The sequence below is a fragment of the Strix uralensis genome, chromosome 8 (assembly GCF_047716275.1).
Source record: "Strix uralensis isolate ZFMK-TIS-50842 chromosome 8, bStrUra1, whole genome shotgun sequence".
Taxonomy (NCBI): Eukaryota; Metazoa; Chordata; class Aves; order Strigiformes; family Strigidae; genus Strix; species Strix uralensis.
The window spans coordinates 13115628-13141301 of NC_133979.1; the positions used below are offsets into that span (position 1 = coordinate 13115628).

General features: G+C 40.5%; 1 protein-coding gene across 2 annotated transcripts; it reads right to left on the reverse strand.

The window, feature by feature from the left end:
* Positions 1 to 1380: 1380 nt before the first annotated feature.
* CFAP57 (cilia and flagella associated protein 57) lies at positions 1381 to 25536 on the reverse strand. 2 transcript variants are annotated; one of them, XM_074876304.1, is made up of 22 exons: positions 25214 to 25536; positions 24823 to 25139; positions 23058 to 23344; positions 22690 to 22873; positions 21570 to 21722; positions 20355 to 20494; positions 19507 to 19672; positions 19000 to 19113; positions 18300 to 18512; positions 17483 to 17656; positions 16182 to 16343; positions 15569 to 15724; positions 13362 to 13455; positions 12268 to 12458; positions 11091 to 11264; positions 9801 to 9959; positions 9242 to 9385; positions 7982 to 8098; positions 6870 to 7004; positions 6643 to 6786; positions 2086 to 2212; positions 1381 to 1808 (listed from the first exon to the last, which is right to left on the reverse strand). In XM_074876304.1, the coding sequence occupies exons 1-22, from the start codon at positions 25479 to 25481 to the stop codon at positions 1597 to 1599; spliced, it is 3831 nt and encodes a 1276-aa protein (XP_074732405.1). In that variant the 5' UTR covers positions 25482 to 25536; the 3' UTR covers positions 1381 to 1596. The 2 variants fall into 2 exon arrangements, with proteins under 2 accessions (XP_074732405.1, XP_074732406.1); XM_074876305.1 differs by lacking the exons at positions 6643 to 6786; positions 6870 to 7004.
* Positions 25537 to 25674: the final 138 nt, after the last annotated feature.

Sequence of the window (25674 nt, forward strand, 5' to 3'; positions counted from 1 at the left end):
TTAAGCATATTAATCACCACTTAGAAATCATTCTTCACCTATATATGCTTCTTCCTCTTATTAGAACAAGGTTCTTCTTTTTCAGGAAGATTGATTCCATTTCTCTAAACCACATCTATTAAAGCAGTGGCTTCTACCACTCAATTTATTCTGACAGAGAGGGGAAAATTATACCACACGGGAGTCTAGCAAATTAAAATAGGTGTGTTCTGAAAATTTAAGAGGGAACTAGTTTCTAAAATATTTGCTAATTACATTAATTACATCCTCTTTCTGTACAGGAAGTATCAAGATGATTATATGGGGAGGAGGAAGAAAGGGTGTTAAGCTAGCACATTAACAGACCAATTCCATCGTACCTTCTTCCCTTTGTTCCTGTGAAACCTACGTTTCATACACCTTAAAGATGCAAAATGAAAAAAGACTAAAGAAACTTAATTCCACACTCATGGACAAAGCACTCAACTGAAGTCTCCCAGGTCACAGGAGCTCGTGGAACCATCTGTTTTGCCGTGGTGATAGCCTGGAAATGAGTTTAGTATCCCTAATGGTAATATAGCTTACAGGTTATCCAGCCTTGGCACCACGATCTTCTGTGTAATATTATTATTAGTATGTAGAAAGCACTTGTCACTTCTCTACAATTCAGGATAGGAAATGGAAATAGTGACATACTGGCTGTTACAATATCATATAGTCCATGCTCAACCAGTAGCTTAAACTTCTGATGTGAAGTAATCCTCAGTGAGACAGTGTGACATGCACTCACAACAAAGGATGAAAAATTTACCTTTTTCCCCCTCATTATTAAAGAAATTACTCCCTGCCTTTTTCTATATATGAGTACTTTGCAGAGTGTCTTTTTAGGAGAATTTCACTGAAGAACTGAACTATAGGGATTGCAGATGTTGGAAAAAAACCCAAGCAAAGATTAATTTATCAAAGTTATAGGAGAGTTATGACATAAGGTTTGGACTTTATTCCAGATTTAAGAGTCTGAAACTGAGCTGCCTTTTTGTCCTGCTGAAATGATTGTATCGGATGAGACAACACATCTCTAGACAGGAGGCAGCGGCTTGAGTAAGGGCTCTAGCTCAGGTTTGCCTGACCACTAGACAGAAGTTGCCCTCACAAGGTAATTGATTTTTAGTCTGTGACTGGATACCTGCTTGGAATAACACTGACATCGGGCCTTAAGTGTGGGCAGTTCTTTGTATGGAAAATAAGAGGCTGATGTTGATTTTTGCAGCACAATGACACCAAATAAGAATTCTAGCAGAAAAGGCTTACAGAGTTTGACCAACTCTTCTGAACTAGGACACATTATTTTTCAAGAGAAACGTGCATACCTGCCCTAGCATGAAGGCACAAAGACCAGTCTTGCACTAACATAAATTTATTTTTTTTCTCTTGGCTCCTAGGCCTCATGGAAAGGGCAAATGTAGAAGGGAGTGAAGGTTGCTGCCTTGTGTTCAGAGCGAGTGTTGCACAAATGCTTCTAGTGGAAGAGTATAGGATCACAGAAGTCTAATCTATGCTGTTGCATTTCTGATCTTGCCAGGAGAATATAATATCGTAAGGCCTCCTTGAACCAGGTCACTGTTGCTGTGTCTTGTGGCTTCTTTCTAGATTCAGCTTAGGAAGATTTCCAACTAAGAGAGGCTGAACTGCAAGGACTTGCCCCTTCTCCTGGATTTGGTCTCGCAGGTATTGAATTTCTAGCTGCTGCATTTCTATGATGTTCTCGCTTTCCTTCTCTGCATTCAACCTTAGGACAGCTGGGCTGGACAGCAGTTCACTGGAGGGAGCTAGAAGATAAAATCAGAGAAGACAGAGCAGAGTAACAAAGGTCCAGCTCACAGAGTTCTTTGGCATGAACAAGGAAAGGCATCTTTCAGGGCTGAAGGAGCAGAGCTAAATAGTAAGATTCTGCAACATTTAGCAGCTGCTACACCTAACATTACAATATAACAGGTACCACCAGGCAGATAAGCTGGAATGATATGGAGACAGTTCACCAAGGACAAAAAGGGCTTCTGGAATGAGTACTGACAATATGGGAATCATACAAGAAGCACTATTCACCTGTGTCTTGAATTGCCTGTTTTTTCTTGGTTAATCTTAGTGTTGACCGGAGGTCATGTACCTGGGTGTGGGCCACCTTCAGTTCTTGCCGCAAGTCATTAATTTCCTTAATCAGACTCACATTTTCCTGCAAAAACAGTATGTCCTATGAGGAAAAGCACAGGTACTATCTGGCTCAGCAATATGTATCTCCACATCGTTGGGAAGGACACTGGACAGTATAGAATCAGTATCACAAGCAGAAGATACAGGGCTATCAGTACAGTACACATTTCAGATAAGGCCACAGTAGATTTGACACAAAATATGACAGTATTCTAACTATGTTAGCTCAATAAGCTAATACTTGTTTTGCTTTTCTGACTGCAGCTGCACTCCAAGGTATCATCTTTGTTGTCAATTCCGCAGGGAAGCTCAGGTCCTTTCCTGGATTAATTAATTCAGAATTAATGCAGAGGATTTCCATTTCTCCCTCCAGTGTGTATTATTTTGCTTTTCATTTGCCACTATGTGTCTATTCACTTAAATTATCTGTATCTCCTTGCAGTTCTTCAAAGCCCTCTTCATTAGTTCTGACAGACATCACTTTCCAACACCCCTTCCAAATTATTAAGAAATAAAGCATATGGAGACTTGAGATACCTACTGCTAACATGCTGTTATGAGGAAAAGTTAGCCCTGTATTCATCTTTTGTTCTTTTTTTAGTCAGTTCTCAACCCATAAAAGTTCAATCCTCTAATTTTTTAATAGCCTACCACAAAGCATCTTGCTGCAGGAATTGTGAAAGTACAAGTGAATGTACTTTACCCATTGTTGCGACAGATTCAAAGACTTCAGCAAAAACAGTATGGGCTAATATTACTGAAGGATGATATGTTGCTCATGATTCAGAAACAGGAGCACCATTAACTAAGTATTTATCTTCTGAATTCAAGAGAAGTGGAATTCTATATTTGCCTCTTACAAAGACCCTAGCACATCAACAGCTAGTGCAAATGTTAAACAGCTGCCATTATACTCGAACCAAGAATAGCAATGATTTCAGCTACCCATGGTGGTTTTTTAGAAGTTTTGGAACACAGCACCATTCCAACCCCTTGAACTTCATCATAAATGCCAATATTTTAGAAAGATAAATGGCCAAAAGGCATGCTTTGGGTACCTCACATAATACCAGTCTCAAGCAATAGGGAACCCACTAAAACAACAGGAGATAAGAACAAGGATTAATGACGTTTTCCTATGAAAAAGGTCTTTTTTTAAATGATAATTTTGGTTGATAGAGATAATTATGTTGCCATAAGAGATTTATGCAAGGCATAAGATTCAGTTCCATATGGTATATTTATAAAGTATTGGCACCACACAACAGAAAACTTGGTTACTTGGTTAGTAACAAAGTACAATGCTTACTGCAATTATCTGTGTATAGAGGCACTCAAGGAGTTCAAGTTGGCAGCAATAAATCAAGGTGCATGTGCATGGCAAGATTCTCAATACTTCACATGAAGACAAGTACACCAACTGTGCTTTAGTTTCCCCTCAGCTGAAAAATCACTGACTGAGGAAGATTGTGGGATGCCTTAAGGTCTGAACTTACTGGGTAAGAACAGTTGTTCCTGCAGTGGTTGTGTTGGACTCTAAATGCAGCATGATTTGGTGAGCTCAGGTAGCCTGCTCTCAAAACATAGCATTTTGTTGACTCTGACTTGTTTAATTCAAGTCATGAAACACAGATGAAATATGACTGCTATGCATTTATCCCAGAGCTTGATTCTGAAAGGAACACATGAAGAGGATAACTTCCAAGAATGAGTCAAGGTAACTTTCTTTTGACCAGCTTTCAGGGCTAGGTCACAGCATTTCTGTTTAGGTGTACTGTAGTCATGAACATCTCTGTAAGTTCACTGCAAGTGGCTGAATGCTGCTATCAAATTAAGATCTTGCTTTTGGTCTGTTAGACAGTATAATACATAGTATCTTTTATGAGGCAATCTGGGCTATGTAGAAATGTCTTGTCTGGTTTGCTGGGTGCTAAAAGGCTACTGGTTGACACTAATAATATTTTTCTGAAGAGGCATGCTATCCAGAGATATTAGCCTTTAATTCAATCTTTGCATTCTGACAGAAAGCTTGCACTGCAATGCAGTGACCCGCAATGAATTAAAATAAATGTTCATGGTAAAACTCATTGTCATGGGATGTTGTGGCAAAGTACCAATTGTTTCAGAAAAGGGATTGATCAAATGAATGGAGGATGAGGCCACCAGGTACAACTGCATATGATGTCTGAATGCAATCTACAGCCTAGGAAGTCCCTATAGGGCTGACTGTCACAGACAGGTAGGACATATTATAGAAGAGATCATCCTATATGTGCTTCAGTTCAAGCAGCATTACTTCAAGATTATTCAGTGTGTCTGTTCTTAGGTATCCAAGTGACAAAAGAAGCCATTACAAATACAGAAGGCTGGAGGGAAAACTAGTAGTCTAACAACAAGCGACTTGCCGATTGGTAAGAATAATTAAAATTATCTTGACAGTTCTAATCATCTGTTGCAGCAGTCACTAGTGTAATGTACCTATGAACAGTCACTCAAAGAGGAATGCAAAACTCTGAAAAAGTAAGCACAACTAAGGAATAATAGAAATACAGAGCTAGAAGGCCGCCAAGATGTCATTTACTTTTTCAAAGCAAGTCCTGACAGAAGTTTGTCTAAACTAGTCTTAAAAGCCCCCTGTGAAGGACTGGAAGACCATGATAATTCCTCCTGGCTGTAAAGTCTCATTAATCTACTAGACTTCAGAGAAATGCTTTTGCTTTGAAGAAACCAGGCTGGTTAGAACCTTTGATATCTTCATCTTCCAGATGTTTTATTAATTCGGTTTTAATCATCATTTCATGTTAGGCTTACTGATCCAAGACATCAAGTATTATCATTATGAGCACCATCTGTCACCCTATTCCAGCAAGGAAATTCTTCAGGTTATTTTCTGAAGCCATCTCCTTTTGTGCCATAGGAAACATCTAACTCACAGAAAGAGTGAAAAATTAAAACAGGGCCAGGGAAGAAGATCACTGCTGCCTAGACCTGTGTCCTGGTTTCAGCTGGGATAGTGTTAATTTTTCTTCTTAGCAGCTAGAATAGTGCTGTTTTGGATTCAGTATGGGATTTGGTATGAGAATAATATTGATAATACACTGATGTTTTCAGTTGTTGCTAAGAGATCAAGGACCTTCCAACTCCTCCTGTCCTGCCTGTGCACAGGTGTACAAGAAGCTGGGAGGGAGCAGAGCCAAAGCCCTGGACCCAAACTGGCCAATGAAAATTCCGTATCATGTAGCGTCATGCTCAGTATATAAAGGAAGGTTGTCTGAGAATGCGGGGGTTCTCTCTTGCTTCCAGGACTGTGATTGTGGGATCTTGGTATTTCAGGATCACTAGCTGGGTATCAGTCAGTGGGTGGTGAGCAATCGCATTGTGCATTACCTGTTTGTCCTTTCTATTACTGTTATTGTTTTATTTTTATTGCAATTATTAAACTGTTTTTATCTCAATCTACGAGTCTCCCTTTACCGCTCCAATTCCTTCCCTCATCTCCTGGGCGGGGGAGGTTGTGCAAGCCGCTGCGTGGTGTTTGGCTGCCAGCCGGGTTTAAACCACGACATCCCGAAGAAGAACTATAAATAAATAGCAAAGAACAGATGACTTAGGAGGGGACTGAAGTCTAATGACCCTGAGGAAGCATAATAAAGTAACAATGAAGAAAGGGCTAGTAAGGGGAAAAGGAAATGCTGACTGAGCAGAAGAAGATCATGGTAAGAAGAGACTGTAGAAGAGCTGTCCTAGGATGTTTGCTGTGGGGCTTTAGACCCTTTCACTCCGGATGAAAACAAATTGTATCTTTGGCCCCCCCAGTCATAAGTTCACCTTGCCTTGTAAGGAACAAAGATTCTGAGCAAGAGATCTTGGTACAAATAGGCATATTTATCATGTGTTTCTGAACTTCCTCGAAAAACCTGGATGTGAAAAGCAGAAAGTTCTTCTGAATTCAGACCAGTAAGTGTGGGACTATGGGGCCAAAGAAAGTCGTGTGGTTTTTTTTTTATTTCCTCCAAAATTACTTCCTAAACACAACCACAGAACAAGTACAGCTTGTCACTCACAGGTGCAAATTGATTATGATGGCAATTATAAACAGTGATTGAAATAAAAAATAAGTACATTAATTGCTTAAAAAATGTCCAGGCAGCAGAGATTCCCTATCTCCTTTTACATTATGGAGTGGGAGATAAACAAAAGTATCCACAAAACAGCAGCAATTTCTGACTTCAGAGACCTTGCTCTTTCTGTCCAGAAAATTATAGAACTTTAGTAGCTCAATGAATATTACCCTTGAATGGAAGCACTTGAAAAACTTTGGAATTTCTGGCAAGGAAGCAAACCAAAACTGTTTCAAAGTCCTAAGAAACCATAGCGGTAAGGCTACTAAAGTCTCTTTTGTGCAGATGCTTCCTTTTTCCCTCTCCATTCCACAAGGAAAAGGCTTATTACCTGCACAATGTGCATGTAAGCAGCTTGGTGGATTTCCTGATCCTTCACCACCTTCTTTTTTAAAGCTGCCAAATTCCTCTCAAGATACTCTCGCTGTCTCATGTACTCCTGCTGCAAATCTGTGTCTGCTGCTTCAGTCTCCACCTGAGGGGGCACAGCATGTTGCCTCAGTAATTACACCACCAAAGAAATTCATCTGCAAGGAGAAGGCAAAGGCCCTGACTCACCAAGTCTGATTGGTTCACATACTTCCTGTAGAGCTCACGGATCCCATCCTTTATTTTTCTGGAATCCTGAATGAAGCCCACACAATTATGAAGATCTGTTTTAAATCGTTTGATGAAAGTTTCCATATTTTGCTTCTGCAAGAATGATGTAGGTACATTCTTAATTGACTCATCAGAGCACTCTTACCATGTGCAATTTTTTATAAAGTCTATTAGAACTGGAGAAAGCTCTCATATACTTTACTTCCACTTAATTTAAAAAAAAAAAAAATCATTAAAAAATCCGCTGGGGATGTGAGCACTACACGTTGAAGAGCAGTGATAAGTTTCAGCAGTAATAATAATCCAAGATAATTGCATTAGGTAATGTAAGTGCCAGCATCCAGAGATCTCATCTGAAAACAAGTGGCTTATTACCATGAATGCTGTCCCCCACTGTCCTTTCCCAAACAACTTACGTTCTTATTTAGAAACAACATGCAAACAGTTAATGAGAGAAGGCAAGGGACAAAACACGTATCAGACACATGCACAACTGATGACTTAATCAAGATTGTCTTCTCATTCTCACTTGGTTTCTACCAGGCCCCTCTACCCGCTTCCTCAGTCCTGCACCGCCTGCTAAGCTCCTTCACCTTCACTTGCAGTCCCTTTTCCTCCCTCATGACTTGACGTGCTTGTTGTCAAACACAAGGGATCCTTGTCTCCTCCATTAATAAGCTCACCCTTCATTTCATCCTACTAATGCCTACATATCATTGTAGGTGGTAGCCTATGTGCTGCTCCTGTTTAAGCCAAGTATCCCCAGATTTCAAGCTTGGGCAGGAAAGGGTAGTCAGTTGAGCACTTGCCTCATTGCTCTGTTAAAGCCAGGAGAATATGTGTTGATTGAAAAAACTAACACATAAATAACTGTATTTTTAAAAATATCAATTCTCTAACCTGGTTGCAGGCTTGGAAGTTTTCTGTCTTTGTCCCGACTGACCAGAGACTCTCCTGGCCCTTGGACACAGTACCCCTGAAGTACCTGTTTGCTCAGATTAATGCTTCTGCAGTGTTCTGTCCCCACAAACTTCATTATGTAGGACCTGCACAGTGGTTGTACCCCATACCTTCTGCCTCTCTCTGTGCATCTTGCTATTAGTTGCTTTTAGTTTCTGTTGCAGTTGTGTGATGTTCAGCTTCAACTGTGTGCTCTCCCTGTGGAATCGTTCCAGCTCCCCCTCCATCTGAAAGGAAGCAGGAGGAGGAAATCAGGACTAAAAGGAGACATGAAAAAACAACACATAACAGGAAAACCAGAGACTGGAAATACAGACTTGAGGGAGGATATCCCCCTTCAGGCTGAATTACAACACGAAAAAAGTCAACTTTGGAACAACACTGCCCTCTGTCAGAATATACAGAAAGCACAAAAATGAATATTCAATTGAGTTACAGGTATTTAAGTGATGTGATGCCCCTTCATTTCCTTGAGCTGAACTGAAGCTTTACTGTTGCATCTGAATAAAAATGGGTGAGATTGAAATTAACAGTCAATACTGGAAAGAGTAAGTGCAACAATAAGAAAAAAACCTGACATTGAAAAGAAACAAATACATTGTAAAGCTGTGGGTACGTATGTAGAACACAGGCAAAAAAAGCAATAATGGTACTACAGCATTTATTGGCATAAGATGGTGACCAGAAGAGAGAACAGGGCATTCATCATGCTAGTCTGACACACATACACATTTTTCATTAGTTTGCATTTTATTTAAAAGGCCTTTTTCTGAATAAACAGACTTATGAAAACTATTAGGTCACTGATTAGCTATGTCACCATAGTCCTAATTTGGCTGAGCTAAAGCTACATCTATGGAGAGATCACAGTAAGTTTCTATCATAAATAAGTTGCCTCAATGAATTTTCTGCAAGCTAAGTCTGAATACATGGAAGTTTTCCACGGATCAGCTGATGAACAGTATTTTGTCAATGTACTAACCCCTAAACAGTGATGTGTGCATAAATTTGCAACTTTCTGAGAGGAGTTCACTCTTCCTCCAGATCAGTAAAGGCAGTGTCTTGCAAAGTCTACAGGTTACATGGAGGGCAATCACATAAGGACAAGATCTATTTTTAAGCAAAACTGATACTACTCAGACTCTAGAATTAAATACTGAAACAGGAGCTTAAATCGATCACTGGTAGCATGTGATAGAAAATTAAATGGCAGCTATCGTGCGCAAATATTATTAGCTGTAAATAGTATCAGTGCTATGTATCCTTGAAAGAAGTCAAGGAACAGGGTGGAGTCTTCCATGGAACTTGCCAAGTCATCTTTGTATTCAAACAAAGGGCTTAGTAGCAGAGGCCAAATGAGTGTTACTCACCTCACGGATCTGCTCCTTCATCGTTTTAATATCATCTTCACGTGACTCTATTTGCTTCTTAAACTCCTCTATTCTGTAATCCAGTACAAATTTGAACTTTTCGAGCTCCTGATTTTTCTTTTTTAGGTCATATATATGCTTCTCCTGGGAGAAATAGGTAGAGAGATCTGAATCAGACACAGAACTCTCAAACATCCCTAGGACAAGGCACAAACATGATAGAGGCAAAAACAGCAGTCACAGATCTAGTGGAAGACTGAACTTCAGTTGCACATCTACACAGACTGAGTGGGAAGGACCGGGGCAAATAATGCAGAGAGCCATCTACAGATCCCAGAACAGGGGACAAGAAACTCAACATCCTGAACTTGAGCTCCCTAAGAAAAGCTTAGAATGTAAACTAAAAACTAAAATCCCAAACTAAAGATAGCAAATTCTTTAAGTTAAAACTGAGTTTCCAGTCATGTGATATTATTACAACATGATACCATTATAATAAATATCTGTATTACATTAAGGGAGGGTGACTTTGATCTCAGCCAATTGTCCAGTTCCTCACCTTGTCCTGGATAGTGTCGGCTCTCTCTTGAATTTCTGTCTTCAGTGCCAAGATGTCATTCTCCAGTGACTTAATAATGCCTTGCAGCTTCTGCTGTTCCAGTCTCATTTCCTCAATGTCCCCGTTTCGTTCCTTGAGCTCTTTCTGTAGGCTCTTCAACTAGAGAGGCAAACAAATAAGAACTTAACAGTCTCCAAAAGCTGTGCACAACTTAGCCATTCTACTCTGTAAGACACTTTGTAGACAGTGTGGGATAAAAGATATCAAACTAAGACATGATGAAGAAGCATCACATCACTTAAATACCTGGAACTCAAAAGGGGACTGAATATCCATTTATGCATTTTCTGTATATTCTGACAGAATACTCACTGCACTACAAGGAATCAAAGAATTTGCATCCAGAAACAAGAAGGGTATGGATATTATACCGAAGCATCAGCTTCAAATAACACTCAAGCCAGGGAAATTATTTTAAGATGATCACTTGTCATGCATCTCTAAAGATGTCAAAAGTAGACTGGAAGGGTGCCTAGTTCATAGCTCTTGGGTACCCTCAAAATCCCCACCTCAGTACTAAGATCTGTAAAGCCAAGAAAGTTGGAACCAAGGAATGGTGCTGGTCAAACTGTGAGGACCCATGAAGAAATTCCTGGTGTCTAAAAGACAATGCAACTGAAGACAGTACCATGATAATAGAAGGTATGAAGGGAGAGAACCTATCTGTCTCCAGATAGATACTGAAGGGACTGAAAAGAAAAAATATCTCTCTAACATCCTTAGGCAAATGTAATGCTCAGCCAGTAAAAGAGCTAAAAGGTTTTATGCCTCCTTAAAAATCCTCGTAAAACCAATAAAAAATGATGATGCACACAAAACACATAGTGTTTATTGCATCACATGAAGCAGTAGAAGTATTTTCCTAGCAAAGCAATGCATTAGATCTTGGAAAAATGAAAAGGTTCATTTCTTTCCCATCGTGGGATGAACAATATTATTATTTATAATTTAAAACCATGTAAGATAAAGGAAAATGTCCTAATAAAAACACACCTCCTCTATCATCTATCTTGAATCACATCAGCAATACAATCAGCACACAGCTGCTTCTTCTGCCCAAATATTCTAAAACATTCAAACTGATATAAGAAGGAGCTACTGTTCTCAGATGAAATACCACATTTTTACAGACTAAATTTTCAGACTAAACTGACGTGCCATTAATCGCATTCAATCCTCAGCTATGGGACTCCATGTGCAGGTCTGATCCTACCACAGAATAAGACATACCCTTTTATTCATGACTCCTATTTCTCCTTTCAGTTGCAGGTTTGATGCCTTTTCTTCTGAGAGCTGTCTCTCATACTTGACTTTGATTTCCAGGATTTCTCGGTCTTCATCTTCTTCAATTTGTTTCTTAATTTCTTCATGTGCTTGAAGCTGCCGCCTCATATCCTCCTCTGTCTGCAGTTAAGGAAAGCAAACATTAGAGAAGACAACAGTAAGAGACCAATAAAGAAGAGGAGAATTCTTTATTTGTAACTGTGTTTCTCTTGGGAGTATCTATGTATCTCATGAGTGGACTCTTCAATTGCAGCAATATCATTTAATGATCTTAACATCTTAGGGGATTAAAGTAACTTTAAAAACTGTTAAGGCAAACATAAAAACTCTTTAAAAAATTTCTTCTTTAGGCTTGGTTTCTTCAAGTTAGGAACCTGGCCTAACATCAACAAACTTGTTCTGGCTGCAGAAAACGCAAACATGAGTAACACTTGAGATCTTTCAAAATTGCTGTTTCTGATGCATTAGGACCAATAACCACACAGGTTTGCATCAGTCTCTGTATGCCTCTCCTCTCACATTCATTCCTCACATTCTTTCCAAATTGGTATTGCAACATAGGGCTGCTAACAGTAATGTTGATAGAATTTATTGGCTTTAGATATGTAAGTATCGGGTATCTGGCTGCCCTCTGTCAAGCCAAGTCTTTGACCTCAATGTGCAGGAGTTTCTGAAGTATACAGTGTTTTTCTCTTTGTTCCCCAAATTAGGCAGGCAGGAACCTCAGGGACTCAGGAATGGAATTCACCATTTTAGAAATGTTATCTCTTCACTAGAACAAGGTGATTGAATCTATTTTTCTTCAATTACAGTAAATGTATCATCTAACCCACATTAATAAACAGAAATTATTGGATCTAGGAGACAGAGAGGTGAATCTGAGAATGCCCAAGGATATTAATCTTAGCAGGTTACTTACTGAAGATATGAAGCCCAGAAAAGTTGGTAACTCAGCTGGGTTTTCCTCATTACTATTCTACCACCTGTTAACATATTTCCCCAAGGTTACAAGCAGATTAGGATTTGCATAGAGGGAGCCAGCCTCTCCTGCCCTAGGGAACACTTTATCACAGTTGGAGAAAAACTTAAGTCAATAATTCAAACTGCAAATCAAGTTTCCTACCTCTTTCAGCATAACAGATTTCTCATTAAGTTTTTCCTCGTAATATTCTGTTAGCTCCCTCACAGCCGTGCTTTTGCTTTCCTCCAAATTGTGCAATTGTTTCTCGTATTCCTCCTGTATCCTCTGGGATTTCACTTGCAGCTCCTGGTATTTCTCATTTTCCATTAAGAGTTTCTGATTACTGTCAGATTCTGGAAACAGGAAACATATGGAATGGCTAAAAGTAGCAGAAGATAGGTGTATCCTATCCTTCTACAGTCATCAATGTCTTATTCTCTATTTTCTTTTTGGCAGCTGGTTACAATTAAGTTACACTAGAAGCACTTCATCACTTTCTTCTTCAAATATACAGGGGTTTTAGACTCTGTGGCCATACAAAATTTTACATCAGAAAACCATCTCTTGAGTTTCCTGCTCTTCCTTTTACTTACCGCTTCATTAATAATGCCTGTTCCAAAGCCGTCATTCACCTTTCTCAGCTGTGTTTCTGAATATTCTGCTATAACCCTGCTTGCTGCATCGGGACAGAATGTTGTTCTGTTCCAGCTTGAACAAATCTAAAACCTACACCAAAATCTCCCACTCCGCCATTACAACAAATTAATAACAGCTAATTTAGGCATTCCCTTGAGATGGCAACCATGGCAAAGTTGTATAAGCAAAACGGTTACAGAGTATGAGTAGGCAACAGATTAATTTTTGCGTGGGCTTGCTTTTTGGTACTAATTTGCAGTATTTCTGTTTTATCTTGATTATGAATCTGGGCTCCAGGTATTTCCATGTTGTGTGCATTGTACATTAGCTTCCTTGCTGAGCAGTATGGCCTCAGTATTCTTGCACAGTGTACTATAAGATAAATGAAGAAATTACTAATCTCAAAACCCAAACATCTAAGATACAGTGCCCATGTGCAAATTCGCATCATGGACATGTGTGTGGTGCAGTTTATACAAATGTTTGATCTGCAATATCTATGACATACATGCATTTTTCCTTGTACTTGTACTGTAGTAGTCAATCCCTGTCACATTACTTGCTCTGAAGCTAATGCACTTCCTCCAGATTCTAGTTACAAACACTTTTTATAGTCTAACCTAGCTGTTGCACCTCCCTGGCCTGTTTATTCATCAGCTCAGACAGTTGAAACTGGTGTTGTAGCTCCTGTTTTTCTTTCTCTGCCTGTAAAATCTGGGGAAAAAATAAGAAAAATATGTTTTAATTTGAAACTCGGCAAAGCAGTGTCAAATTGTTTGTGCTCTTGCTCACGGTAGGGAACACATACACAACAGAATTTGTTTGAAGTCTCTCACCAAAATTCAGGTGCCATGTGTCACTAAGCCAAGTTTTCCCGGAGATTAGTTTGTTACGACAAGTTACAAAACTATGGAAAGCTAAGGGAAAGTAGCAAATGGAGATCCTATAATACAGGGTACTGTACAGTCCCAATCTAACAAGAAAAGTTTGCGAGGTACAAAAGCCTCCGCTTCTTTGCGTGTGCCTGCTTGAGGAGAATTTGCAGTTCCACAAATTGTTGTCCCAATATTAAAGTTCAAGCTGCTTCCTGTCTCACTTGAAGCAACCTTGAGGTCCTAAAGCACTGACATTTGCATAGAATGGCATAAACCTAAGCAAAAGTGAGTTCTGAATGTCATTTGCTTGGAATGTCTGACTACCACTACAAATGACTTAATCTTCTAAAAAAGCACAAAGAACTGGAACAAGAAAATGAGTGAGAAGTTTCTCAGAAAAGTTGGGAATTGTACCATAGGTACAATTTTTTCACTTTCTTCTCATAACAACTGTATGGGTCTTGCACAAGCAGAAATACTCCATTTGCCTGCTGGACACAACAACTAGAAAGGTTAGCCCCAAGCCTGTCCAAATCTGTCGTTCAGTTTAATCTTAACACATACTGATACTCAGACAGGAAGTACAACTTGCCTGCCTAGAAAACTTTTATTCACCTTCAGAGGCATTTGCTTGCAAGCCTGTAATCAACAAGCCTGAAGAAGTTTCAGCATAGCTGAGATTATTATAACTCTACAGCCAAGCGCTACCTATGAAAAGACCTGAAGAACCACAGAAGAAAACCAGCACAGATAAAACACAGGTAGAGGGATCTATAAGAATTGAAGTGGCTTTCCTGTAAAAAGTCAAGCTGTACAAAAATGAGGAAAAACAGAAAGGTTAAAACTCAGGTTACTTAAACGCAAAAACCACAATGAAAAAAGCCAAAGAGTCTGAGGAACTACTTGAAGAAAATATTAAAATGAATAATTAAACTTCCTCAAAAAAATCAAAATCAGAAACCTCCCAGAACATTTGTAGGGTCAAGAGACAAGATAGGTATAAACGGAGCACTTGGAAATGACAAGACCATAAAATAATAAAATTCATAAGTAACCTGGCAAGCTTTCATACTGGAATCCTTCTTTATGTGGAGTCAAACTGAAATACTGCTTGAAGGGACTATGTACAACTCGACAAAATAAAGAGTAACAAATCACCAGGACAGGATAATATTAATCCAAAAGCTCGAAAAGAACATGAACTCACAGAAATGAATCATGTGATATGTAATCTCTCATTTCAAGCCATCTTACTGCCAGAGAAATGGCTATTGGATCACTTGCCTTTTAACTCTAAAAAGGGTCCAGAAATAAAGCAAATTACAGCTCAGAAATCTGGTGTGTGCACCAGACAGATGGACAGAACAGAATTAACACACAGAGATAAGTAAGACATTGGGAAGAATTATCGCGGCTTTTGCCTTTCAGGGAAGTCCACAGACCACAGAGAAATCCATAAACACATGAACAGAAGAAATCCAGGGAATATATCTTACTTCTATTTTCAAAAAGCATACAAGACACCTCAGGAGACGTTCTTAAAAAAGCTAAGCAGCCAGGGCATAAAAAAGGCGGCATTAAGAAGAACAATTGTTGGATCCTGCAGCAGCTGCAACCTTATATGTGACAGAGCTTTTAAGGCATGGTCCCATTTCTACTTCAGGGTGATACAGCTTACTGATCCTTGGTCTCAGTCCGCATTTATTGCTGGAACTGTTTTTATGTGAAGATGCTTATAGGCTACCTAGGAGAACTCTTGCATCCCCTTGTACTTACAAGATACTTGACTCAAGGGTAGCTTCATGCTTTACACATATCAAGAACATCTTTATTGGAAAGGAATGCTTCATTTTTCAGATGTTTTATGGCATTCATACATATATAATGCAATCTTGAATTCAACTCTTTAGTGAAAGATTTCTTGGTATTTGGTTCTGCAATATGAATCATACCTGGTGTTTGGTTTTAAGGGAGCCTATTTCCTGAGCGAAATTCTCTTCTAATTCCTTTATTTTTTCATTACAGTACATGTCCTTGAGATGTAGCTGGTAATCATTTTCTGTCTGCAGCTCTTTCACACGAATCTGCAGGTCTAGCATTGCCTGACTCTGTTAGGACATGAATGAGAAGACAGTTTTAACGGGTATTATTTGCCATTAGCAACAGCTTGTTAAGGATGTTTTATTTACATGCGCATATTTATGAAAGACAGCCTTTGCAGAGAATTTTCAGACAGACCAAGAAGTTCCAGAAGTAAGGTTCCTTTGTTATCTTACAAGATGGTTTATAGAAATGCAGCTTCTGACTTCTCTACTCCATTAAAACTGCTTTCAAAGGATTGGGGAAAGTACTAGAGAAAAGTCTAAACTTTTCTCCACACTCACTGTTCATACAGTGCAGTTTGCATATTAACAAGCAGCTGCAGCTACTTGCTGTAACTTCTTTTTATGACAAAAGCCATGCAAGCCCTCTTGAACAGAAGGCCATATAGGAACAGCTAGTCACAAACATCATGCAAACGTACTAGGAAACCTACGGTTCATGTTCACAAGTTGCTCCTCCTACCTTCTCTTCTATATCTGCTCTCATGATCAGAACTTCCTCAGCATACTCAACTTCCTTTTCCCATTTCAGTATCCCATCTCCTTTATCATACACTTTCCAGATAAATATAGAGCCATCCTCTGAAGCAGTCAGCAGAAATAGGTCATCACTTGTTACGGACATCTTAGAATGAAGAGGCAACAAAAGAATAGTAGAGACAAGGAAGAATGGAGACACAGTTTGATTTTATACCAAATTTTTCTTCCCACCCACATACTCCCTGTCATTTCTACCACGGAAAGTCAACAGTGGAAATATTTACACAGCCCCACTACCAACATTTTGATTATGTCCATGCTCCACCCTGGTCCAAACAACAGGGGAAGGGAAGATAAAGAACATGTGAAGTCACTAGATCCACTTCTGCTCTCAAAGCTGTAGGAAGATTTTTTAAAACCTGGAACAGAAAAGACCTTCTAGACAGTTATAGCACAGACGGGCAATTTATACGACAATTCCAAAGGTCTCTAGCTTTTTTCTTTGACGAGTTGTTTGAGCAACAGATGGCTAAACATTTTCTTCTGAATCTGCAAATAAGCTCACCAAGAACTATCTAGTAATAACTGCTGTCACCTTCTACAAACTCCCTGTGACTGCATGGCCTGGCATAGAGTACCTGGGAGTTGACACAGCCTATGAATGAGGTGAAAGTAGAGTTCCAGTACCTGAGGTTCACAGCCTAATGTTGGACTGTGCAGCTCTAAGTCAAGATGCTGCATTTGACAGTGATACTTAAAATGCCCAAATTATGAACAATTTTAACAAGACAGAACATGTGGCTTCCTGGAGAAAGTGCACTGAAATGTTCCGTGGTTGCAGGCTCTACTCACCTTTCAGATGCTGTTCACTAGCCTTTTAGAAATACACTCTGGTTAGCAGACCAGCAGTGCAATCTCATCTGCTCTTTACCCTGGCAGCAAGTTGCTTAATACATTTATCTCATTCCTCCTTCCATTCTCACAAGAGATTTTCAAGCCTGCATAAATCTGTCTTCCTCTTTCCAGAAACAGCTATATCAAAGTTCTCCACCAGGGATATGCCGTGTGACATGTCCTGGTGCAAGCCACTTTTTAGCCAACAACAGCTTATCCAGTGACATCTATTTCTAGAGACAGGACTTCTATGAATGCTGTAATATTCATTCTCCATGTGCAGGCTCAACCTTAGTGTAACATATTATACTATGAAATGGGAAGGAGAATCAGCACTAAAGGAGATGTATGCAGCTGGTATCACAAGGAAAAGAAAGTACTCTATGTTACCTTTGTAACAGCACCTGCATGGGCCTGATACTCATTGAAATCTCTCGTCAAAGGTAATGGGTACTTCATAGCTCGAATTGTCCCCAGAGATGTACCAACAAATACCATGTGCCCGGAATGAGAAATAGCTACTGCAGTATAAACAACACCAAAAGCAGACACTTCAAGCTGGATCTAAAAAAAAAAAAAAAAAAAAAAAAAACCGAAACACAAAACCCTCACATCACATTAAGTTCTCCAATATTATTTGATTACTTACTGCATGAGCAATTGTCATACCTCTGCCTGCAGCAAATAATGCAGTTAAAAGAATCTACATGCCTATAGGAGTAAAGCCATGAACAGTAATTAGTATTAAGCTAATTACTCTTATAATAAATTACTATTATAATTAGATATACACTCTTAAAATTTCAAGCCAAGTTCCACAGGTTGATCACTTCTGAAAGATGTAATGGTTATCACATACAATTTACTACTTTTCTGGAAAAAAAGAAATGCACGTAGCTTATAGTGGTAGATTCAATACACTTGTATTTCAGCAAAACAGTTGATACAATATTGCCAAGTTAGTTTGTTAGCTGGATTAGAAGACTTCTAGGTGAATCCAAGTGAAGTTATAAAAATACAAAACTACAACAAAATTTCAGGCTTCATGGTAAAGGACATAAGAACACAAGAAAAGTGTCAGTAAATATTGCAGCTATCCAAACCAGACTGATTCCTACTTACCAAATGAATGCTAAGGAAACGAAAGCACTAGTATAGTACCCTCCCCAGAGAACTTAGCAAAATCCCAGAGTGCTTGTTTGCTCACCGAAGACTCGGAAATTTCTTTGAGAGTTTGGTCAGATCCAACAGCAAAGATGATTTTGGCATCAGAAGACAGGGCAATGCTGCTGTAGATGCAGGACTTGAGCACACACTCTGACTCCCTTTTACCTGTCAACAAGTTCCACTCATACACAGCACCATGTGTGTCACAGGAGACTAATTTAGCATCATCTGTGCTCCATTTAACTGCATGTATCTGGCAAAAGCAAAACACACCAAGGAGAGGTTACAGACATACAGCATGGAGTCCTTTTACTGGTAAATCCATGACAACTTTGGAATCATACTTCTAAGTCTTACTTAAAAACCCCTAGGTGTTTCTCAACTAATTCCATTTTAGTATTTAAAAAAAACTCAGTAAGAACTACTTTATGAACACACTGTCAGGAAAAAGTTAATTTCAATAGTGAGTAGTACATTTTATTTTTATAATTTATTATCGGGATATTTTTCCTGGTTCAGCTGCCTGCCAATCATTCACCTTCAATTTAAGGACAGACTCTTTAGATGTATCTAATGCATGCATACATTGGTTTCTGACCAATGAAAACTGACTTCTGTATTTCTATTTTTAATTTTTGGGCCCATTTCTGATCCAAAATTGTACTTTACCTTTCCAAAATGCATCTTACCGAGTAGTTCTTACTTTAATGAGTTGTATAGTATAGGATTTGTTTGCTAACCTTCCCACTATGTCCTTTCAGATTATTAATATTCTCAAAGGTGATGCTGGAATAAATTTGAATCACATTTCCATTAACTGCAGCAAAAAGATGGCCTCTGTTACTGAATGAACACTGCAAAAAGAACATAACCACCCATTACTGTAGATGCAGTGGACAAAAACTTTCATGCATTGAATTCCAATTACATCATCTAACATCAAACTGCTACACAAAAAGAAAACTCCGTAGCACAATTAGTCTCTTACCGCTTTCTTGATTGGTGGTTTCCCCTGTAAAATTCAGTCCTTGAATATTTCTGAGCAAACTACCCCTTGTGTTGCTTCCCAGGTCCACAGTTATGCATCAGCCTCCAGGCTTATTTTCTGATAGTCAGAATCCTTTTCTCTATGCTTTGATATCCTAAATCCTACTAGGATCTATTGGAGAGGTTTCTATCTTCCATCATGTTCTTCATCACTCTGCTCCCTCTTAACTCCCCAATTTCAATTTTGCATCACTCCTTACCTCTCTACACTTTCTCACAGAAAACTCCTTGAAAACATGCATGTCCTCATGCAGTAGGCTTATAAATCGTAGTTTGTCAGAAAACCCAACCAAACAGAAAAGGCCAGTGGGATGAAGTGATACTGTGTATGCTTCCTCCTGATATTCTTTATACAGCTCCAAAGTGCTGAAAGAGAAAACCATTGCACAGTATGGAATAGTACAAACTCCCTGTGCACGCTTGACAGGACGTTATCTGACCCGGCAAGGACACCTGCAGCTACAATGTGATCCTGCCTTGTCCTTGAGGACATATGTTGTCATTCAGTTAAGTAATGATCACACACAGATGTTAAGGGAAACAAGGGCAAATCTAAACTTTCTGGTTCACAAAGAAGGTGTGGAAGGTGCAAGAGCAAATACTTGTTTGCTGCAATATAATGAAGAAGGTAAACAAACCGCTGATTGCAAACACACACAAACATCTCTTCTGAGATTTGTTTTTCTGCCCCTCTTCCTCCAAAGAACCTTAAAAACTGGAGTAATTTTGCTTAAGAACTATGGTATGAAGCAGGAGATGGGACAACAGTATCTTAAGACAAAGCTGAATGAAATATTCCTGAAGATCTTTTTTTCCAAAACACATTAGAAGTCTGACACTTAATGGCTTAATAGAAAAGGCTTTAGATTCTTTTGGCACTGGTTTTAAAGGTATTGCATATTTACACTCCCCAAAGCATGTCAGTAAGACCATTTACATCCCACACCACACATGAATTTTACTAGAACACCAATCTAATTCATATGACATTGCTGCTGTTGTCTGCTAAATACAATATACAACAAAACAAACAGAAACAACTCTTTACTTTGTCTTGTAATTCCAGATGCGGACAGATCTATCCAGGGAACAAGTAGCAAGAATGGGTTTCCAAATACAGATGTCCAGACCAGTGACTGAAGCAGAATGCAGTGGGAAATTCAGATACGCAAAATAAGCTGCCTTCTCCTAAGAAGCAAAAAGAACATAAAAAAAATCACAAATATTTCACCGCAGGCAGTAAGTCAAGTAAGAAATCTATCATAGCTCTTTGCATACAGTAACCAAATAGATTTGAGGAAACCACTTAATCCTCTCACTGCCCCGGTCTGAACATACACAATGTTAAAAACATAACAATGTTAGTATCAGTTTTAACTTTATAATTAATAATCAAGAAAAGTGATGCAGGGAAGATGTAGGCTCCACAGTTTTCATACACTAGTGAGAGCAGAACATAATTATAAGTGACCAAAGAAATGCAAGTCAATAAATAAAACTGGGCCTACAAGAATTCAGTTAAGACCATCTGGTCAGACAGACATTTAAAAATAATCAAGTGCTGAGTGATAAGCAACTTAACCAGGATGTTTAGCTAGTATATGCTGGAAGTGAAGCACCAATAAAATTTTAGGCTGCATGCAGAAAAAGGACACGTAACTACAAAACCCTTTCCTGTAAAGATCTTCCCATACGCCTGTACACAGGTTAGGTATTTAACTCCATACAAGTCTATTTCATGATAATACATCTATCTCTTGTCTTTATATTATTTAATTCCTTTAGAGTAGGGAATGTTTTTCATTATGTTTGTCCTTCACAAAGAGGTTTCACTTCTAACTTCGACTTTAACAACTATTATTTTAGAGTAACATGAGGCTGTTCCAGCTTTATCGTGGCATTAAAGTTTCTGCATACTACAGTGGAGCATAAACAACTGGTTACATTAAGAACCTCTCCATTAAAGCCTTACTTAAGTTGTTCAACAGTGACACACACCCTTAAACAGTCTTAACAGTGTCCTCTATCATTCTGCTGAATAACATCAGGTATTCATATGGAGGGATGCTTAAACAAGGGGCTACTGAAACACAGCTCTCAGAAGCATGCAGAGCACTTCATATCATGAGCTCTAAGGGTTCAGATGCTATTTGATGGATTTTATGAGAATGCATCATAGAAGGAGACACTGAATAGCCTGTGCCATTACAATACTCCCCTTATTGGACATGATGGATGTGGAATGTGATAAGATTACACTCACCTTCATAAGATCAGTGGAGAGCATAGTAAACATGTAAAGCTGATTTTTATTTGTGTTAACGACCATCGTTTCCTCAGAGGGGCTGAAGCATATGCATATAATGTCCTGTCTGCCTGACTTTTTCGGCTCACTGCTGAACAGGTCCTGAGGAAGCTGCACAAGAAATGCATCCCATGGGATATTCCAGGTCTCCATGTATTAGTAGTAGGCACGTACACACACACAAACTTTTGCTGTAATGCTACTCTAATAAGCATATTCATAATATCAGTAAGACAACTTGGATATTTACTAGTACATAACTACTGCAAGGCAGGGAATAGAGGACAACATAACCTAACTGTATATATAGCATTAACAGCTGAAAAAAGTATCAGAGGACATTTCAGCAGTAAACTTAAGTACTGCATTAAACAAAAATTAAAATGGTAGCAGAAAAACATAAGAGAAAAAAACCTAGCAAGTGTCAGAATGAAAACTGCTTGAAAATTGTGATCTCAGAATAGAGGTTCTTTGTAGTGTATCATTCAGGTTGATTAACAGTCTTATTACACGGTCTTGTGCATAGGGCAGAACTGACCTTTTAGGGCCAGAGTATGAAGGCTTGACATGGTCATCAGAGTTAAATGTTCTTATTCAGAGACTGCAGTAAGTCAATGCATACAGCTCACTATAGAACAGTTAGAAATCTTACTAGATTACTTAAGAGTGCACAAGTCCCATGACAATAGCTATCATGTAATAAATATCTGAGGGGAGAAAAGTTTTGTCTTGGAAAAAAACTAGCAACATAGTTCTCCAAAACTGATGTAGACTACTTCTTAGCTCCAAGTCTCCATAAATAAAAGTTTCTTAAAGGTTTCCTGAAGTTTAGCATCTTCAAAGCACATTTTACATGTGTGAACGCAGAGATACCTTGCAGAACGACATCTGCCACTGACTTTCAGTGTGACCTCTGGCAGCTCCCTTCCTTTTGACTCACCAGACAGTTAGCTAATGTTTACAATGTAATTTAGAGATGTATTAAAAATTATTATTAATAACTGAATTGGAAGCACTCCCACCCCTCTAAAACAGGCCTCTGCTGCTTAATTGCTTGGAAAAGCTTTTTTCTCCCTACCCAGATTTCTTGACTCTCCTTGTAGACTTCCTTTTCCTTGGTCTTCTCAAACAGAAGAACAACTCCTGGGCTAGATGAACATGCAAAGCCTTTGGAATAAGCTGCAACTGCAGATATTTGAGGCAAAGAGTCCTTTTGTGAACTATTATCTTCAGAGGCCAGTCCACTAGAAACATCAGAAGAACTGCAAGCAGGAAATGCATAAAGACTTAAGAATAAAGAAGGACAAAACAAAAAATGTTTATCAGAAGCAATCAAGATATTATAACCCATGCATAAACTGGACAAGAAGGAAATAAGTGAACAGCCTGCAACTAATCCACATGCACCAGCATGAAACTATTAGCAATAGCATTTAACAGATTTACCTCTCATATTCATTTGTTGTTACATCTTCTTCTAGTTCCCTGGGTGGTTTTTTGTACTCTACACTTGTCTCCCAGTGCAACTTTCCAGTTTCAAACAAGAAAAGCTTGCCTGTGTCGGTGCCACATATAACTTCCTCCTCGGACAGCCAGGCATGGCACAAGTAGTTTTGTGGCTCTCCCTTTTGTAAATTCATCTGCTTCAAAGTTCCTTCACTGTACTTAAAAAGTTTAAAAAAGCCATTTCCAGTGATACAAACCTGTGCGTTGTCTTGAGGACTAAAGCTCACCTATGGAACAAAAGAGAGAGAAATTATTTTATACAACTATGTTCACAAATAAGCAAGTATTATACCTGTTCTGAAGACTTTCAGTACCAGATACAGAAAAACAAACAAAGGAAGAAGGTTCATAGAAACATACAGGAATACGGAAGAGACTAAGAAATACCCACCATAACTAAATATTGCCATTTTCCCCCCCTCAAAACTGAGTATATCAATTTTACAGAACGCTACAAATACATTAACCCTATTAAGCCAAGATGCTATGTGAATCACAATGCAATACTGAAGAGAAAGTTGTTTCTGCCCTTCAGAATTAAATGACAAAAGGCCAAAATACCTCTTTACTGCTGATTAGCAAGTTTTCTGGTACCAACCTTCCTGAAAAAGTGGGACCATTCATTCTTAAAGGCCAGCAATAAATTCTGTATTTCTATATTTCAGGCAAATATTGCCCACTACGCATATTAATTCACATAATTAGGTTTTATTTGTGAAAATAGTGGAATAGCCATCTCAATACCTAACATGAAGGATAGCAGGGTTAGTTAGACCTCATTTTTCATGCTGAATGGGACTTCAGACAGCAGTTGTCTTTACAATCACCCTACTTTCTTTAGGAATTGAGCTCATGAAGTCAGTCGTTCACCCAACCTCTGTGTGTAGCTGTACCCAGGAAAAAATGGCAGCTAGGGTCCAACCAACCCATGTACTGGAAGCTTCTTACCTACCTGCAAGAAAGATACTAAAAAAGGGTACCCAAAGCAGGATGCAGGAATAGTTTGAGTGCCACCAGTCTGCTCCTAGCCACTCTTCCTGGGCTACTCCTCTGATCTGCACATAGAACAGACTGCAGGAGGGAAAAGGTGCACAAGCATGTCGAGAACTTCCAAGATGTGTGTTACACCTACTGAGCACAGCCAATATATTTAATGAATGTTTCTGCAGGGACACAGGGGACACATTGCACACTCACTGGCCAGTTGTACTGGCCCCATACTGTAGATCTCATGTGATATACGAGAATCTCATGTGATACAAGAGGTATGGACACGTCCATTATGGGTCAGAGCAAAAATGTATCTAGCCCAGTGTCCTATTGCTGAGGAAGGCCAACAGCAGACGCCAAGAAAGGCCACAGAAACTAGCTAAAATCTACAGTGTGGAGCCCTCTCCTCCCTCTCTTGCCCTGGACAGAAGCCACATGGCCGCAGGAAAGCGAGCTGTGCACATATCCTGCAGACTGAACCCAGGTGCTACCTGGCACCCAGTACTTGCTGAATGAAGTTTGATCCTTTGATCCAACTTTTTGTAATAGTGCAATAGGCTCCCAAAGAACCAGTCAACTGTGAATCAAAATGTTAAAAATAAGCCGCAGAGACGCTGGCACAGCTCGGTTTTGGAGGCCGGCGTGTGCACCCCCCTACCCTGGCAAGGCCGGGGGGGCCGAATGGGCCGGGGCTGCCGCGGCGGGCGGCCCTTACCTGGCAGACGCCGCTATCCGGCGCCTCGACGCGCACCGCCGCCATCAGCCGCTGCTGCTCCCACAGCCAGTAGGTGAGGTGCCCCTCGGGGGGGGCCGTGGTGGCCGCCAGGTACCGGCAGTCGGGGGAGAAGGCCAGGGACACCGCCTCCCGCGCCGGCAGCCTGGCGGCGGCCAGCGTCCTCCGCCGCCGCGCCGGCCCCGACGACAGCTCATAGACCGTCAGGACCGGCTGCTCCGCCACCGCCTCCGAGACAGCCAGGTACCGCCGGTTGGGGCTGACGGCCAGCGCCTGCACGCCCCGGCTCTTCTCCGTGCCTGCGGGGAGGAGATGGGTCAGGGCGGGCGGGGGCCGGGCCTGGGACCGGGGCCGGGGCCGGGACAGGGGCCACCTGGGATGAACTTGTGCCATTTCTGCTCGAGGTGGAGCCGGAGGCAGCCCGCCCCCGCCGCGTGCAGCACGACCTGCTCCTCCAGGAAGCAGAGGCCGCCGCCCACCCGCGGCCGGCAGCCGAAGACGGCCACAGGCTTCACCACCACCGTCGACATCCTACGGCCGCTGCCGCCGCCGTCGCCGTGGCAACCGCGGCACCGGCACACCCGGAAGCGGCGGCGGCGGCGCGCGCACGCGGCCGGAAGCGGCGGGAGCGGCGGCAGCATGGCGCGGCGCGGGTCCTTCTCGGACTCCGACTCGGAGGACTCCTCCCTCTCGGACTCGGAGGTGAGCCGGTGGCCGGGCCGGGGCGCGGGCCCGGCCGTGAGGCCTCCCCCGGCAGGCGCCTGGTAGGGCCGCCCGGTGTCCCCGCCGGCGGTGCGGCCTGACGTCGCCCTCTCCGCAGCTCCAGGAGGCCTT